Below are 18366 nucleotides of genomic sequence, written 5' to 3'. Positions count from 1 at the left end.
AGAGGCAGGGGGCATGGTTATCAGTGAGTGAGAAGCATGTGCGTCGTCCAGCACCGATGCGCCACAGCCTTATAGGTTGTTCTGGGGAGGGCAGGAACAGAGTTTGCCTGTGGGGTGGCTGCCGGCTGGGTGTCTGTCAGTATGTCAGAATCACAGAATCAACCAGGTTGGAAAAGACCTTTAAGCTCATCCAGTCACAACCGTTCCCAGCACTGCCAAGGCCACCACTAACCCATGGCACTGAGGCCTCGGCTACACGGGGTGTGAACACTTGCAGGGACGGTGACTCCGGCACTGCCCTGGGCAGCCTGTTCCAATGCCTGAGCACCCTCTGGGGAAGGAATTGTTCCTCAGCTCCATCTAAACCTGCCCTGGGGCAGCTTGAGGCCGTTTCCTCTTGTCCCATCCCTTGTTCCTTGGGAGCAGAGACCAGCCCCCTCCTGGCTCCATCCTCCTGTCAGGCAGTTGCAGAGAGCGAGAAGGTCCCCCCTGAGCCTTCTCTTCTCCAGACTAAACCCCCCCAGGTCCCTCAGCCGTTCCTCATCACACTTGTGCTCCAGGCCCTGCACCAGCTCCGGTGCCCTTCTCTGGCCCCGCTCCAGCACCTCAATGTCTCTCTTGCAGTGAGGGGCCCAGAACTGACACAGGATTTGAGGTGCAGCCTCACCAGTGCCCAGCACAGGGGGACAGTCACTGCCCTGGCCCTGCTGCCACACTGGTGCTGGGACAGGCCAGGATGCTGGTGGCTTCTTGGCTGCCTGGGCACAAGCTGCTCATGTTCAGCTCCATCAATCAGCGCGCCCCGCTCCTGTTCCATGAGCACCGCCCGGGCCGTGCCTGGCGGCTCCGTCCCGCGGTCCCGCGGTCGCCCCTCAGCGCCTACGACTCCCGGCGTGCCGCGCGGGCCGGAGGTGACGGCCCCGCTGCGCGCCCGTTGCCTGGCAGCCATGTCGGCGCGGCGGGCGCGGGGCCCGCTGCAGCGGGTGCAGCGGCGGAGCCGGGAGCTGCGGGAGCAGGTACCGCGGTGGGACCGCACGGTACGGCCCGGCCGGGGCCCTGGCCGCCGCTCACCGCCCCGCTCCTGTGTTGCAGGTGGAGGCGCTGCGGGAGGAGTGCGCGGCCGCGGCCCCCGGGCAGCGGGAGGCCCTGTCGCTGAGGTGAGGTGGGACCGGCGGGGGTTGCGGGGACCCGGCCTCAGCCTTCCCCCCGCTCCATGGCAGCGTTCCGCGGCCGGCGGTGCGTGGCTTGGCTCCGTGTGGTGGAGAGAACCGTCTCCTGGCCGCCCTGGGCAAAGCCCTGGCAGATTCAGAGCAGCTTCCAGGGTCTGAAGGGGGCTACAAGGATGCTGGAGAGGGACCTTCATCAGGGACTGGAGTGATAGGACAAGGAGTGATGGGTTCAAACTGAAACAGGGGAATTCAGGTTAGATATAAGGAAGAAGCTCTTCCCTGTGAGGGTGCTGAGGCGCTGGCACAGACTTTTCCCAGAGAAGCTGTGGCTGCCCCATCCCTGGCAGTGTTCAAGGCCAGGTTGGACACAGGGGCTTGGAGCAACCTGCTCTAGTGGAAGGTGTCCCTGCCCGTGGCAGAGGGTTGGAGCTGGATGAGCTTTAAGCGCCCTTCCAACCCAAACCAGGCTGGGATTCTGTGATTCACTCCTATTCCCCATCACCTCTGCATGAGGACAAGGAGCAGATGGTTCCCTGCACGCACCTTTCCATTTTCCTTCTAATTACACAGCTCTCTTCCCAGCCCTGTCTCACTCGTCTGTTTTCCAGGCAGAAGCAACAGGCTGGCTGCTTCCTCAAGGGCTGAGGTAGTTTTAAGTGGGAACTTGCACATCACAGGTAATAGTCGTCATCTAAGGTGATGTTTGGGCTTGTGTTGGCATTTGCAAGCTGTGTGTGCATGGAGCTGGGTGAAGTTCTGAGTAAACTGGCATGTTTCAGTAAGGATTTGAAGAAAACACTCTCTCTCTGCCTTGCTTTCAATGCAGATGTACGCAGCTGAAGAAATCGGTGGATGAGAATACAAATGCGCTTCGTGACTTGAAAAAAGTAAGTATGGAGGTGAATTTGTCAATGGTTAATGTCAGTTTTTCTCCAAAATTCATCACGGAGAGCGTTTAGAGAACATCAGCCTTCACTGAGGTTAGATGCCTCAGGACAAGAGCAATGACTAGCACCTTACAATCCCTGACTGAGATCTCTGAGGCCCCTTTATACACTTAGTAAAAGGGGAAGCAAGATGTCACTAAGCAGGGAGGGAGAGCAGCCCAGGAGGGTGAAAGCTTGTAAGACATGTCTGGAAGATTCACTTTACAGAGGAACTTTGCTTCTTGGAGCAATTGGTTGTGTTGTTCTTTCTCAGGCTGACGAGCCTGCGCCTGTGGGGAGTTACAATCAGAGGAAAGAAGAAGAAGAAAAGCTGTTGCAAAAACTCTCTGAGCAGTTGCAGAATCTTGTTCTTGTCTTGGATCAGGATAACACGACAAAGAAGTCCTCAGTGTAAGTAGCTTAAAGAAACAGTTTGTGCTTCCATAGAATTGTATGTGTACAGTTGGAAAGGTCCCTGAGAAATTGTTACTTCATCCCCTTTGTTATCTTAGCATGCAGTTAAGGAAGAAGTGCTCACGAGGTGGCTCTTGTGGGGTTTGTTCTCTTGATGCAGCCGTGAATGACTGGCTGGAGTTCTGTGAGGGTGTTGGTTCATGGCTGAAATAGTGTGGCTGTTGAGGGGGTCATAGAACCATGGAATCAGCCAGGTTGGAAAAGACCTTTAAGCTCATCCAGTCCAACCATTCCCAGCACTGCCAAGGCCACCACTAACCCATGGCACTGAGGCCTCGGCTACACGGGGTGTGAACACTTGCAGGGACGGTGACTCCAGCCCTGCCCTGGGCAGCCTGTTCCAATGCCTGAGCACCCTCTGGGGAAGGAATTGTTCCTCAGCTCCATCTAAACCTGCCCTGGGGCAGCTTGAGGCCGTTTCCTCTTGTCCCATCCCTTGTTCCTTGGGAGCAGAGACCAGCCCCCTCCTGGCTCCATCCTCCTGTCAGGCAGTTGCAGAGAGCGAGAAGGTCCCCCCTGAGCCTTCTCTTCTCCAGACTAAACCTCCCCAGGTCCCTCAGCCGTTCCTCATCACACTTGCAGTCTGTACACTTAGGGAGGAAACACCACTGGGATTTGGGAGTTTTTTCAGATCAGGGCAGACAGTAAAATACAGGAATGACAATTCTGGACGTGGATAATGAAAAGAAGCCCATATCTCAAGGAGCTATAGTAATTCCAACAAGTTTTGTTAAAATAATAATAAAGTTTGATTTATTTTGGGTAGGGATAAGCACCATCAGAAGGGTCCTCAACCAGAAGATGAAAATGAAGAAGAGGATGAGAGTGAAGATGAAGAAAGTAGTGAGGAGAAAGACAGTGAAGAAGCAGATGATGATGAGGAGGAGGATAAATTGTTGGATGATCCAAACGTTAAGGAATGTATCGCAGTTGGGAGCTTTGATGCACAGCAGGAAGGGGATCTCACATTCATGGTAAATGTGGCTCTGTAAATGTTGTTGGACTGCAGATAGCTCTTTGTTAAGCAATAACTATAATTAAATCTCATGCTTCCTGGGATTCAGCCAGTTCATTCTGGGATCTGGGGAGCAATGGCCTGGGGGGATCCAGTGTCCTTTTGCCACCTCCTGCAGTGGTGGGTCCATCGTGATAGTCTGATCTCTGTTGTAGGAAAAATTAAGCTTTTGTGTTGTTACTTTTAATTGTGCCTGGAGCTGTTTTGAAATACTTGGTTGTCTTTTGTCTCTGTCTCCTTTTGATGGCAAGAAAGGGGAAATCCTGCTCATACATGACAAGAGGGCAGATGGCTGGTGGGTAGCTGAGAACTCGAGAGGGGAGAGAGGCCTGGTCCCTAGAACCTATCTTGCGGTGAGTGTGCTGCAGCCTCCTTCTGTCCCAGGCTCACTGTTATTTTATATGTATTAATGATAATACAGCTGCATGAAAGTGAGCACAGTGCTTGCCTGGGAACAAACAGCAGTGTTTCACCAGTTATTTGGAACTAACACTGTGTTTGTATCCATATGTGTGGAGGCAGCTGCCAAAAGCAGCATTTTTCTGCCTTGTGAAGATGGGACATACAAGTCCCATACAAGTCAAGAAACTTCTTGACTATGAAGGTCATAATCTTTGTCACTAAAGGTCAGCTCTGGAGACTCCGAGGTGCTAATTGGACTTTTCCTAATTTATATGAAATGTGATTCCATGTAAATGTTGGAGTATTTTGTAATTCAACATGGAAGAATCTTTGAAAAATGGATTTTAAAGGTTTGTAACTTGCTAGTTTATGTACTTAAGCACATATATATCTGGTGTACAGTTGTGATGAACATTTAGATGTGGGTACACAGTTTGGATTGAGGGATCAGATGCAACAGAGCTCTTCACAATGTAACTAAAGAGCGTGTTGACTTCATGATGCTGATGTATTTCTCTTTAAAGAATCCACATCACAGACAGAAAATGTCCTCTTCTGAACTGTTAACATGTGCTATGGTTGGAGAAAGCATTTTTAACAACAGAACTGTGAAGAAATCAAGCACTTTGCCATTTTGCATGTGAATTACAGGTCCATGAAGAAGACGACGAAAGCCAAGAGCAAAGTGAAGAACACGTAGAAGTGGTGGATGAAACAGCAGATGGAACTGAAATCAAAAAAAGGTAAATGGGGTGATATGAAGGCAAATAAGTGTCAAATTCTTCTTCCCCTCCTTAAATCTGGTGGTATGTTTCTTACGGTGAGAATACATCACAGGGTATTTGGTTCTTTGCACTTTTCCTGTCAGTACAGCAGTCGCTTGCTCTGTTATCAGTGAGCAGCCACACTTTTACTTGACTGGGTTTGTTGGGCAGCTTTGCTTTGGTTTGCCCTTTGATTCCCCCTCATAAAATCAAAATGTGGCTGGCTCGTGTACCCAGCTCATGAGACAGTCCAGCAGTTAGTCTTAGTGGCTGGAAATGTCCGTTATTAGTATCTCAGATGTGGTTATTAAGCTGCTGCTATTTGAAAATGAACCAATATTTAGTGTTTAAATTTTTGTCCACTCGAGGATGATGTATTATCAAAAGTATCTTTTCTCCCAGAACAGACTCTCACTGGAGTGCTTTGAGAAGAGCTATCGCAGAGGTAGGTGTACCTCTTGCATGGCAACTTCATCTAATGTAAAGTTAATTATTTTTAGACAAGGTTTGCCTTTACCAAACACTATTTCTAATATTACAGACCATTGTTTTTAATTAACATCCTCTATTTTGTGGTTTTGTAGCAAGAAATGCTACAGAAATGCCTCTGACGCTTCAGAAATAGGCTGCAGGCCAGCCTATGTGTCTGAATGAAAATGCAAAGAAGATGTCTTTAGTTGTTCTGCCACAGTAGTACTAAACCAATTCTTTCTCAAGGGGCTGATTTTATTCTGTAACTGCTTGCTTTGAAATGGAAGGGGCATTTAACAAAACAGGAGCCTGGCTGGGTTCATACATGAGGATGGGCCAGAGTAGCTTCATGGAATCATGGAATGGTTTGTGTTGAGAGGGAGCTTAAAGCTCATCCAGCTCCAACCCCCTGGCCCGGGCAGGGACACCTTCCACTAGAGCAGGTTGCTCCAAGCCCCTGTGTCCAACCTGGCCTTGAACACTGCCAGGGATGGGGCAGCCACAGCTTCTCTGGGAAAAGTCTGTGCCAGCGCCTCAGCACCCTCACAGGGAAGAGCTTCTGCCTCAGAGCTCATCTCAGTCTCCCCTCTGGCAGGTTAAAGCCATTCCCCTTGTTCACATGAGAAGAGGTGGCTGCTGCCCCAGGTCTCTGACACTGGTTGTGTGGGAGTTCTGGATTAGGATAGAATTAGCTGCTAAACAGCAGGAATGCAAATATCCTTTTTCTTTCACTTTTTAACAGAATGACACAGTAGAGGTACTGACAACCATAGGAGCTGTTCCTGCAGGATTCCGCCTGTCCACACTTTTCCAGCTCTTGGAGGAAGGTGAGTATTTAAGGTTTTCTCATCATAATTCCAGTGCAGGATTCTCAAGTGTCTGTGGAGAGTTTCTTATCCTGGTTACAGCCTATTGGGCTCCAATCAGTATTGCTTAATCGTAGTTGGGTAATTGTACAGGCTATATCTGACCCATAAATAATGTATCAAAGGCTTTTTCTTCTTCCATTAAGTTTTAGTTTATGTTTATTATTACATTTAGTTATATGTGAAATCCCAACCACATGGAGGCAATGGCAAATTTCCTGATGGATTTCAAAGATTTTCCTCTTTGGAAGATGCTTCTTGTTGGCACTGCAGAAAATGATGATTTTTAATCTTCCCTTTTTCTCAGAGATCTTCTGGAGTCTCTTTACCATTTAAATATATTACACATCTCATGTTTTGTTACTCTTTTTGTTTCAAGCTGTTTCAAATCAATAGCTCCTGGAATAAAACACTCCAGAATACTCATAAACAGTAAAAGTTGCCTTTTTAAAGGGTGCTTGTAGAAGATACCTCCATAGTTTTGTCTGGACCAGTCAAATATCCAAATGGACTTAAGCCACACTTGAATTCTGGGGTGTTGCCCAGTTTGTGGCGATAAAGATCATAAAAAATGTTAAGAATTTTTACTCTTGTTGTAGGCAATCAATTTCGAGCAAGTCACTTTCTGCAGCCTGAACTTACTCCATCACAACTGGCTTTCAAAGACCTGGTGTGGAATGCTGAAAAAGATACTGTGAGTATTGCTGGTAAGAAGCTGTGGTGCTTCTGGTTTGAGGGAGGTGGCAGGATCTCTGGAGGGGAACTGCTAGCAATATTTGATATTGGTGGGTAGATACAGCTGTGAAGTAGCTGACAGATTTCAATGTCAATCCAGGCTCTTTAGGCAGTAGATTTTGACAGTTCCTGCTCTCCAATAGGCAGAAAATTGGTACAAATTGTCATATTGGGTTTCATCTTAAGTTTGTGGGTTTGTAGGAGTCTTCTTAGAAGAGAACTAAAGGCTTATGAAGGAATTTTGCTGCTGCTGCTGCTACTACACAAGCTTTGTGGTTAGAAGAATCCAGTCTAGTGAACATTGCACTTGATCATCTCAGTAGATAAGCACAGAGTGATGCCACGTGCAGGAGAACCCCGTAGTTTAACCCTCCTTCTGTTTGTATTTCAGATCTCTCCCAGACCAACTCGAGTATCCCTGATCGTAACTATATGTGGCTGTAAAATGATTCCCCTCCCAGGAGTCAGCATACAGGTCCTCAGCAGACATGTTCGACTCTGTCTTTTCGATGGCAACCGGGTGAGTTGTTTTGTCTTGAGGAAATCAAGAACTTGAGTCTTGGATCTTTTTGTGCTCTGGTTCCTCTGGTAGCCAGCTCTTCCAGCTGTCTCACTCAGACACACACACAGTCTGCCTCCCAAGCTGCTTAACTCACTCTCTGATCAGTCTGGCTTGATACTCTCCTGTGATCACACACTTGCAGCCACCACAGATACATTGGCCCCCAGTGGCCTGAGGTCTGGCTGGCCCCTGGCACCTAAATGTATACACTCATACAGAATAGAGAATCACAGAATGCTTTGGAAGGGACCTTAGAGATCATTTAGTTCCAACACAGACAAGTAGTTATAAATGGAGCTGAATGAGAGAACAGGACAGGCAGCACAGATCAGGCACCGGGCAGGGCCAGACGTGTACTCATCCCTTTTGTTTCCCACCCCTGTTGCTCCACAAAGCACCTTGATCCCTCCCTTTTCCTGATTTGGGTTTCTTCCCTGAACATGCCATAGTAGGTGATGTTCTGTCCCAAAATGCCCTTCCTCTTCACACCAGCCTCTCACCCTGCAGCAGCAGCCCCTGTCAGGCTGTAGGTGATACAACTCCCATTGACTCACCACTGTGAGAGTCACACCCGGGCCTGGGGCTGTCCTGGGCAGCACTGGGAGGGGCTGGGGCGGGGGCTCCCTTCCTCTGAGTCCATCATTTCGGTTCCCCCTCCTGCCATTGTGGCTCTTTGTCCTTTCTGTTTGTGGAGATGAGTGTTTCTGGGCTGATCTCTCTCCTGTGACCAGCCTGCACACGGCTGGATCAGGGTCATCTTCACATTCCCCCATCTGCCCTTCATCCGGGGTGTTCCTCTGTGTGGAGCAGCTTTTTATAACAGGATCTAAGCAGTTTTCTTGCAGCTGCACTGAACCCTCATGGGGGCAAAGGGATTATTACTGTTGTATATGAAGCAAGAATGGTTGGAAAGCACTCTGTGGTTCCCGAGAAAACTTCCTCTGTAGCCCTTTAAAGTGAAACCGTCTGATAAAGCTGAAGAGAAAGTGTGATTTTATTTGTTGTGTGCAATGTGGGATTAATCTGGGATAATCCTGCATTTTCTTACAGCTGCACAGCTTTCCAGATAAACTGGTCTTAGCTTTTGTCACTGCTGTTATTCCCTAGGTGCTGAGTAACATTCATACAGTGCGGGCTACGTGGCAACCTAAAAACCCTCAAACCTGGAGCTTTTCTCCAAAGGTAGGTGCCTCCCTCAGGGGAGCACAGCCAGGAACTGCCTGTTTACAACTTCTTACTTAGTGACAGCTATTACTTCTGGTATTTACACTGAAATAAAGCGTTCTGCAACCAAAATGAACACGCAGAAAAGATGTGCTGAAGTGCATGAATTCAAGCTAAACCAAGTGATTTAGCAAAAACACTTGGGAGAGAAGAGCTGGGGGGAGGGAGCAGTAGTGGGAAGCGCTGGTGCTGGTGGCACTGGTTCGTGTTGGAGCAGGATCAGGCACATGGTGCACGGTGTTCATGGAGAAGGGATGAGACCAGGCACTCTGCATGTGGGCTTCTGCTTGATTTCATTGCAGAGAGAGCACATGCTTTGTGCCAGGTTTCAGGTGCTGTGCAGGGCCACATCACAGCAGTACTGTCATGTTTTACCCCAGTTGTTGCTGTGTTCTTGGAGGGAGTTAAGGGCTTTTTGACATCAAAAGTTCTTTAATAGCTTGTTAATGTGTTTAATTGTGTTTAATAGCACAAAATTACCTTGGTAGCAGAGCTATGTTTCACGGTAAGATAAAGAAGAAAAGGAGCAAGGTTTCAACTGAAACTGCTTCTCTGCTCATCATGTTCTTTTATATGCAATGGATTGTTTCTGAGATCTTAAACGGTGATGTGTTCAGTGGCCTTTAGAAAGCAGAGCTGTTTCTTTTTGATAGACACATTGACTTTTCTTGTTGTTTCCCTCTCTGTGTTTTAGGTAACAGGCATTCTACCCAGCTTGCTGGATGGAGACTGTTTTGTCAGGTCCAACTCCCTGGCTGCAGACATTGGGCTGTTGTTTGAACTTGGCATCACTTACATTCGCAATGTGAGTGTGTGAAGGTGCAGCATAAATCATTCCAAGCACAGTTTATCAAGTGAACTACCTGCCCCATAGTAGACATGAAGCTGCAGTATCCCAGCAGTGAACTGTGGGATCCAAATGGGAATTTGGCTGCACTTTGCCTAGCTTGCTGTAAGATTGTCTTCCTTTGGCTTCTGAGAGAGAGATGCTGGGTTTGGAACTTTTAGTTCTAGTCAATATTTAGAGAATCAAAGCCTTTCTGCCTAGTGGACATGAATGTGCCTTTACTCACTGAAATAACTTCTGTTAGTCTGGCAAAGATCTCATGCAACATGATTGCAAAGGAACAATTCTTGGTGTACTTTGGGCTTCCCTTAAATGTGTGTTTCTTGGCTGTATAAATCCTTGTCTCTTAAATATCTTCATGGATGATCAACCGTGTCTGTTTGGTAAATGCCTTCAAACACCTGTGAATGTGGCATAGTCAGTGGTTGCTTACCACAAATATGGGGCTTTTACCATTTTTATGATTTTTATATGATTATTCTATATAACTGGTTGTGGTTCAGTTACTCACCGTGGTTTAGCTGCTCAAATGACTTAGTTTCTCCTTTTTTTCCTAGTCAACAGGTGAAAGAGGAGAGCTGAGCTGTGGCTGGGCATTCCTGAAGCTTTTTACTTCTAATGGAATGCCTGTTCCTGCCAAGTAAGTTTACTGTTTTCCTTCTCTCTCTCTGTATTTACTTATATATAATATGTATATACTTACATGTATATACATATATATGTGTATATAGTTCTCTATATATGTATAGTTCTATATATGTGTATATATATGTATATATGTAGTATATATATGTATATATAGTTCATACATATGTGTATATAAGTTCTGTGACTTACTCATGACAGAACTAGGATGACATTATTCTTCAATGGTTTAAATCTTCCACGTCTAAAATGTGCTACATACATGACTCCTCAAACACATTATGGTGAAACAATTGCTAAATTTCATAGAAGATATTTGTGTCCTGTGGGAAAGAATCCATGTTGCTCATTTCTTACAAAATAAGCAACTAGTTTCAAACTTACCATTTGAGGTTTGGTTACTTAAGTAGGTGCAATCATTTCATGGCAAACATGAGGCATAACACGAAGCACTGGGTCAGGTTTGGTGTGACAGCAGGTTTCCTTTCTCAGACAGAGGTTGTGCTGTTCTCACACCTCCTCACACCTTCCTTCAACCACACTGCTCTCCTTTCACAGGATGTACGAGCTGCCATTAAATGGTGGGACTCCCTGTGAGAGAGGTGTCGAGGTTGACCCATCAATATCAAGAAGAGGTATGGTTTCTCCTCAACACTATATAAAAGAAACCACACAACAAACACTATACTTATTTTACAGCATGTTCTCATTATCTCCCATTACCATGCAGTCTCCACAGTCTGCTTTGGGTTTGGGTGTTCTCATTTTGTGCAAGAGAGAGTTGTTTAAGGCCAGGTTGGACAGGACCTTGGGTGACATGGTCTAGTGTGAGGCGTCCCTGCCCATGGCAGGGGGTTGGAACTGGGTGGTCTTAAGGTCCTTTCCAGCCCAACCATTCTGTGACTCTATGGTTCTATGATTGTTATGGTGGGCTTCAGAACTGTGTGCCAGTGCTGCTGTTTCTGTCATTCCAGTGTCTGCAGGCTGAGGGTTAGCTCTGAGAAATGCATTTATTGTTTCTTGAACTGCAGTTGTCAGTTCTTGGCCATGGGGTGATGGATGGTACAAGGCTCAGCAGTTACACAGCTCTGGAGTTCCCAAGCATCAATCCCCTGTCACTTCTGCACAAGTTCCACATGTGCATACATATGCTGCAGAACATCCCTACTGGTTCTTCCCTGGGGGGCTGAATAAAGCTCACTAAGAGTTGGTTCAGATGAGAGACCACTTGTGTTTAGACGAGGGCAGCTGTGGCTTTCATCTGGAAGCAGTAGTAATGTCCACCTGCAGCTGTGACATGCTGCAAGCTCCAGAAGGCCCTTATATTGGATTTAGACACCTACCTCCACATTACTCCACACATACTATGAATCCAACATACTAGGGAGAGGTAATAGCTTGTGTTAGGCCACATGGTGATGTATTTTTAGATCTCCAATTCCTCCTAGTTTTAGACCACCCTTAAACCATTACAGTTTCAGTAAATCACCTCTTGCCACATGTAAATGTCCATTCTTGTAGTATAATTATAATTATTAATATTCTTTCAAATTGGCTGATTTCACATCACATTTATTTCTTAAGCAGGCAGTGGTGTTTTCCATCAGTTCATAGCACTCAAGAAACAGCCTGTGCTTCTACTGAAAATGAGGTCATTGAGTGTGCAGTCAAAAGACATCCTGAAGTAAGTATTCATGCAGCTCCCGTACAGGGACAGGCTGAGAACATTGGGGCTGTTCAGCCTGGAGAAGAGAAGCTGCGTGGAGACCTCAGAGCAGCTTCCAGTGTCTGAAGGGGGCTACAAGGATGCTGGGGAGGGACTCTTCATCAGGGACTGTAGCGATAGGACAAGGGGTGATGGGTTCAAACTGAAACAGGGGAAGTTTAGATTAGATATAAGGCAGAAGTTCTTTATTGTGAGGGTGCTGAGACACTGGAACAGGTTGCCCAAGGAAATTGTGAATGCTCCATCCCTGGCAGTGTTCAAGGCCAGGTTGGACAGAGCCTTGCGTGACATGGTTTAGTGTTGTGGTGTCCCTGCCCGTGGCAGGGGGGTTGGAACTAGATGATCTTAAGGTCCTTTCCAACCCTAACTGTTCTATGATTCTGTGAGTGCTGCCATGAAGTGGGAAAGTATACCAGATGGCCTGGAATGGTCCCAGAGATCTCAAGTGTTCCCCTTCTCTGAAACACTGGCTATGGGAAAATGTGAGGGTAATGTCACCTGCACATTGTGCTTGATCTCTGTTTGATGCTTAGAGCTATTTTATTGAGCACAAACAGAAAGGTTTTAAGTTTAGATAAGACTGAAAACAGCAACAGCAGGAGCCTGGTTCTTGTAGCTGTATCAATGTGCACCTTCAAAAGTTGTGGTAGATTTATGGAGATGCCAATATGAGCTAATAATAACCCCCATGAAGCCATCCTTACCCTCATGAACAATGCTTCCCAGGAGCAGTCTTCACTAACACGCTCAACTGCACGTTGTTTTCCTCCAGTTTGCTCCCAGAAACACTCATCGGCAGCATGTGCTACATCCACCTCTTGATATTCTATCGGCAAATCCTTGGTGATGCACTCCTGAAAGACAGAATAAGCCTGCAAAGCACAGGTAGGAACTGCTCTGTGGAGCTCCGTGTTTTGACTTTCAGTCTGGAGGTGTTGTGGGGACAAACACAAAGCTGGTGTCCAGCTGATAAAAGAGAAGAGCCTCTTGCTGGGAAGCCTGTTTGCATTTCAAACTGGTAATATTTTAACTCATATCGACTGTGTTGCCCTGTTGGACATCAGTTCATGTAGCAAATGAAGTGCTTTGAGTGAAATTCTCATTTGAAAAAGCCTATTTGGATAAAAGGGTTATTTCTAAGTAAATAAAAAGCAAATAAAGGTAAAGGATTATTTGGAAGATGAATGTTTCATTTTCACCACCCATGCAATGAGAGATAGGCCTGCACACAGGTTTACTCATTCATTTCCAGTGTATGTGTGTTCTGGGTTATAGAGGAGCTCAGGCAGATGTTTTTGTCCTTGAGGCCAAGTCATCCTCTTTAGGCTGTTTTAATTACTATTTACTTCTTGGCTGATGCAGCAGAGAGAGACAGAAGAGGAAGAGTTCTGGGTTTAGAACTCGGTGTCTTGTGCTGATTTCGCAACCATCTTACTCCTTCCCCATCTTCCCTTCAAGAGGACTGTAATAGTTTATAGTCTTCTCCATTTTAAAATCAATTTGAAACAGGGAAAAATTACATTTCTCTACTACAAACTGTGCTACAGGTGAATTTATATTGGTGCTGTGAAGTGGTTTGCTTGTGTTTTCTCCAGACTGAATTATGTATCACCCATTCCCACGGCAAATAAACTTGCTCGTGCACTTACTAACGTTTGTAACTTACAATCTTTAGCCGTACGTAGGTATCTGAGTTACAGAATCATCTCTCAAAGGTGCTCAGAACTTAACTCCCGTCCTGATTTTCTTGACCTTTAATGTACATCCTGTGTATACTTGATTTCAGTACCTGAGAGTCAGCCCCTTTCCTAAATTAATGCCTTATTTAATAAACTCATCACAGAGACACTAAAATGCTCAGTTTTTGAAGGCCAGTTTTGAACTGCTGTACTTACTTGGTTTGATCTTCGTAATGTAGGACACCAGATCAGGCTGATGGCCTGTCCTGGAGTTAAACTGCATCCATTTGGATTCAGACTTCATTTGAAATGAGTTAAAAGCTTTACCCCAGCATTTCAGACGTTGTTCTGGTAGCCATTGGCTACTGTTTTTCTGGTGTAAGAAAAGAAGATCTCTCTTATTTCATAACCAACCATCACTTCGGAAATAGGCATCTTAAAATGCCTGTTACAGTTCACAGAAGTGGTCAGACCTGGCTTGCTTCCCTGCAACGTTATCAGTAAGTGGTGTTCACTAAACTTCCCACCAACTTCAACATGAACAAACAACTTAAATACTTAAAATGACAAGAGAAAGAAAACACCTCAACCAACATTACACTCTGTGTCACTTGTCACTTGGTCCTCTCGATATCTCCTCCCAAATCTCATTAACTAATTGCTGACAGGATGGGACCACTGTGCCTCTGGGGCTTGAGACTTGCTGTGCCTTATCACAGAGAGCTTTGATTCCTGCCTGCTGTGGGGAGGCAGCTCTGCCCTGCCTGGCTGTGGTGCAGCTCAGCTCCAACGGGAGGCCCAGCAGGAGCCCGGTGCCATTCGGGATGTGCCCCATTTGGGATGTGCCCATTCAGCCAATGTACTGTGCTGCTCCCAGTTACCTGAAACCCTTTGGTGCAGGGCCTGGAGCACAAGTGTGATGAGGAACGGCTGAGGGACCTGGGGGGTTTAGTCTGGAGAAGAGAAGGCTCAGGGGGGACCTTCTCGCTCTCTGCAACTGCCTGACAGGAGGATGGAGCCAGGAGGGGGCTGGTCTCTTGACGGACTTGATGATCTTAAAGGTCTTTTCCAGCCTGGTTGATGCTGTGATTCTATGAACATGGCACACCAGACAAGGCAGGTTAAGGCAGAATGAGTGTGTTTATTCATAACATCCAAACCAACAGCACAATTCCAGGTGTTTATGAAAAAGACAGGTGTAGGAGTGAGGAAAACCACCTCAGCCTGCCCCTAGGGTACACCTGAAAGGTCTCTGGCTTCTAATAAACCAGTTGGGTTTGTGCCTCTCCTCTCCCAGTTAACTGTCTCTCAGCCACTGGGAGCTTGCTACAGAGGATGCAGTTGTTAGAGAGCTATTCCACCTTTCCCACTGCTCTGGAGTACTATTACAGCTAATTTTCTCTTTGGAATAATGTGAGGGGAGGGAATGTGCTGAATAAGTTGATGTGTTGATACCTTGAGAACCATCCTGTTTCCTCCTTAGCCTTGAACGTGTTTGTTTTCTGTTTCAGATTTAATCTGTAATCCTATTTTAGCAACTTTCCCTCAACTCATGGATCAGCCAGACCTGATGGATGCACTTCGGGTACGTTATCCACATAGTGTTCAACTGCATCTGATGTGTCAGGATGTCCACATCTCCAAATCCTTGTATCTGTAAAATGTGGTGGAATGGCTGTTTGCTTAAATCAATTAACAGGGCACAAGGGGGGATTGGGAGTGTGAGGGAAGTGGGACTGCAACAGGAGCTTCACCCTCTGGGGGACTGCAATTAAGAGAGATTTTTGCAGCTAGAAAGGAATTGCTTTAGATCTCCACAACCTCAGTCTGATTTCATGTTTCATTTCATTTTAGAGTGCTTGGGCAGATAGAGAAAGAACATTGAAGAGATCTGAGAAGGTAAGCAATTCCAGGGTTTTCTTTGACATATTCAATCTAAATCAAACTAGGAGCTTCCTGTCAGTGTTATTGCTAGTTACCTCTTCCTCTCACCATGCGGTTATTTAGAAAACAGACACCTAAATGCAGTTCTTAACATTTCTTACCTGTACTTACAATAGTAAACTAGGAGAAGGAGGAATATGACATTAGGTTTTTGTCCCAGTGTTTGCATACATTTGTTAGCAGGGGAGCTATTACAGGTTTATACCCAAAGGGTGCCTCCAGTACTTGCCTGGTAAAAGCCTTCCAGTGGCACACAGAGGGCTGTGTGTGCCCACAAAATAACCTCTTCTCCTCCACCTCTGAGCTCCCACAGTCTGCCTGGAAAAAGGCCCCACGTCCTGCCCATTCCCTGCCTCAGGCTGTTGTAATCTCCCATTTTGGGGTGCAGACAGCTGGAGAACTGAACTGGTCCTGTCACCGGGCTTACCCATCCCTTGTCCTTCCTCCTGCCCTCTGGACAAGGAGAAGCTGTGGGTAACCGAACCAGAGAGGCTTTGGCTCTTCATCCAAGACATTTCCCTTGGGAACGGAGGGGTATTCCATTCACTGTGTGTGCTACTGAACAGATACAGAAGGAGTTCACCCTGTTTATGCAAACAAACCAACACGCTGTTGAATCAGAATCACTTTTTCAAGGCCATTAATCCAAAATGAAAGCTGATCTGCTTAAAGAATTAGTAACTCCCTGGTATCCCAGAACCATCCAGTTTTACCTGATTCCTCGTGTGCCACTCCCAGGGCAGGATTGCTGCCTGCTGAACCCTTCCTCCTCCTTGCATGGTTCTAGCTGCTACGTCTCCTGCTGAGACGTGAACTGCACAGCACCAGTCACAGCACTCGTGTTTCCAGAGCGTTTTGGGAAGAGTCTTTGGTGGTGAATGAGTTTTCCAGGAGGCAGAACTCTCTGGGTGTGAATCCTTCTTCCACAACAGGGGTTTTCTAGCATGCATACAGAAAACAAGGCGCACAAACCTTGTCTAGTTATACCTTGCCCAGTTAAAGCAGTTGGGATCTTTCAGTGTTGGACAATTGACTGATTCTTAGTCTCTGGGTTTTGAAACTGGTCTTTACAGGGAGGGCATAACTCTCACCACATGCAGAATGTCCCGTCACAGAGTGAAACAGCAGCACTTGTGGTGCAGCCTCACCTGCTGCCAAGGGCTGTGTGCTGTGAGGAGTGTGGGATTGCTGCAATTCCCTGCCTAGGGCAGTGGAGAAGGGAGCAGAGCTTGGGCTGCCGAGGTGGGAGGATGTGGCACTGCCCCATGGCCACGGCAAACAGCCTCAGCCTGGGCCTGCAGAGCCTGCTCGGGGAAGAGTGGCTGGAAACTGCTGATGGAACAGGAGCTGGGGGCACTGATTGATGGAGCTGAACATGAGCAGCTTGTGCCCAGGCAGCCAAGAAGCCACCAGCATCCTGGCCTGGCTCAGCACCAGTGTGGCAGCAGGGCCAGGGCAGTGACTGTCCCCCTGTGCTGGGCACTGGTGAGGCTGCACCTCGAATCCTGTGTCAGTTCTGGGCCCCTCACTGCAGGAGAGACATTGAGGTGCTGGAGCGGGGCCAGAGAAGGGCACCGGAGCTGGTGCAGGGCCTGGAGCACAAGTGTGATGAGGAACGGCTGAGGGACCTGGGGGGGTTTAGTCTGGAGAAGAGAAGGCTCAGGGGGGACCTTCTCGCTCTCTGCAACTGCCTGACAGGAGGATGGAGCCAGGAGGGGGCTGGTCTCTGCTCCCAAGGAACAAGGGATGGGACAAGAGGAAACGGCCTCAAGCTGCACCAGGGCAGGTTTAGATGGAGCTGAGGAACAATTCCTTCCCCAGAGGGTGCTCAGGCATTGGAACAGGCTGCCCAGGGCAGGGCTGGAGTCACCGTCCCTGCAAGTGTTCACACCCCGTGTAGCCGAGGCCTCAGTGCCATGGGTTAGTGGTGGCCTTGGCAGTGCTGGGAACGGTTGGACTGGACGAGCTTAAAGGGCTTTTCCAGCCTGGCTGATTCCATGATTCTATATCCTATTACGAAAGCAATCTCATCAAAACCAGTCCACTAATATAGTACTATGGAGGGCTTCTGGAAGGAGTTTGAGGCTCATCCCAGCTAACTGATGTTTGCTTTGGAAGGTCAAACCTTTTCCCATGGTAATCCCAGGAACTGGGGGTGAGTTGAGCATTTTCATGTGTGTTGTTCCTGTGCACACCACTTCTGGAGCAGTATCTGCACTGAGGCATTTCCCAACGCTCTTCCCTGCAGCGAGATGGGGAGTTTCTGAAGTCTCTGTTCGTGCTGGTGTACCACGACTCCGTGTTCCCGCTGCTCCACTCCACGCTCCTGCCCCCGTACAAGTGGGCTGAGGAAGAGGCGGAGGCCTTGCGCTGGAAGGTGATCGCTGACTTCCTGAAGAAGAGCCGGGAGAACGACGGGGCGCTCCGGTACCTGCTGGCAGCAGAGAACACTCACACGGCCTTTGACATCTCCGAGCTGGCTTATGACTTCCTGGGGGAAGTGAGGGACAATGACCCTAATGTGTGAATGGATATAGAGGAGCAGCTCAGGGTGTGGAAGAACGGGGTAACAACATGAATAAATTCTTACAAACTGTGCTCTATCTGAATTGTAATGAATGCTGCAACACATGTAACATTTTCAGAGATACTGAAATTATTTTATCAGTTTAACTGATGGAAATTACATTTTAAATCCCTACTTTGCAGTTAGACAGGGCTGTGCTTGGCTGTTACTGCATGTACCTGTTGTGGCCACATCCAGCAGCATATTTTGCTGAGCAAATGGTGAGGCACTGGCACAGACTTTTCCCAGAGAAGCTGTGGCTGCCCCATCCCTGGCAGTGTTCAAGGCCAGGTTGGACACAGGGGCTTGGAGCAACCTGCTCCAGTGGAAGGTGTCCCTGCCCATGGCAGG

The 18366-nt window shown here is 47.4% G+C and overlaps 1 protein-coding gene across 2 annotated transcripts; it reads left to right on the top strand.

Moving 5' to 3' along the window:
• Positions 1–929: 929 nt before the first annotated feature.
• Positions 930–18052, top strand: NPHP1 (nephrocystin 1). 2 transcript variants are annotated; one of them, XM_030490505.1, is made up of 20 exons: positions 930–1016; positions 1093–1157; positions 1996–2056; positions 2370–2506; positions 3336–3543; positions 3836–3937; positions 4638–4729; positions 5153–5195; positions 5964–6048; positions 6687–6781; positions 7214–7342; positions 8492–8566; positions 9303–9413; positions 10013–10095; positions 10659–10735; positions 11688–11784; positions 12599–12711; positions 15017–15090; positions 15360–15404; positions 17698–18052. In XM_030490505.1, the coding sequence occupies exons 1-20, from the start codon at positions 948–950 to the stop codon at positions 17974–17976; spliced, it is 2040 nt and encodes a 679-aa protein (XP_030346365.1). In that variant the 5' UTR covers positions 930–947; the 3' UTR covers positions 17977–18052. The 2 variants fall into 2 exon arrangements, with proteins under 2 accessions (XP_030346365.1, XP_030346364.1); XM_030490504.1 differs by having other exon boundaries at positions 11685–11784.
• The last annotated feature ends 314 nt before the right edge of the window (positions 18053–18366 follow it).

This window comes from Strigops habroptila, chromosome 6 (genome assembly GCF_004027225.2).
Source record: "Strigops habroptila isolate Jane chromosome 6, bStrHab1.2.pri, whole genome shotgun sequence".
Taxonomy (NCBI): Eukaryota; Metazoa; Chordata; class Aves; order Psittaciformes; family Psittacidae; genus Strigops; species Strigops habroptila.
This window is presented reverse-complemented; position numbering and strand designations above follow the sequence as displayed.

Bases quoted from the DNA above. Each gene is read 5' to 3' on its own strand.
- NPHP1 (XM_030490504.1), top strand. From the start codon at position 948: ATGTCGGCGCGGCGGGCGCGGGGCCCGCTGCAGCGGGTGCAGCGGCGG. The intron at 2,507-3,335 runs GTAAGTAGCTTA...TATTTTGGGTAG, and splicing joins ACGACAAAGAAGTCCTCAGT to GGATAAGCACCATCAGAAGG. The intron at 4,730-5,152 runs GTAAATGGGGTG...CTTTTCTCCCAG, and splicing joins GGAACTGAAATCAAAAAAAG to AACAGACTCTCACTGGAGTG.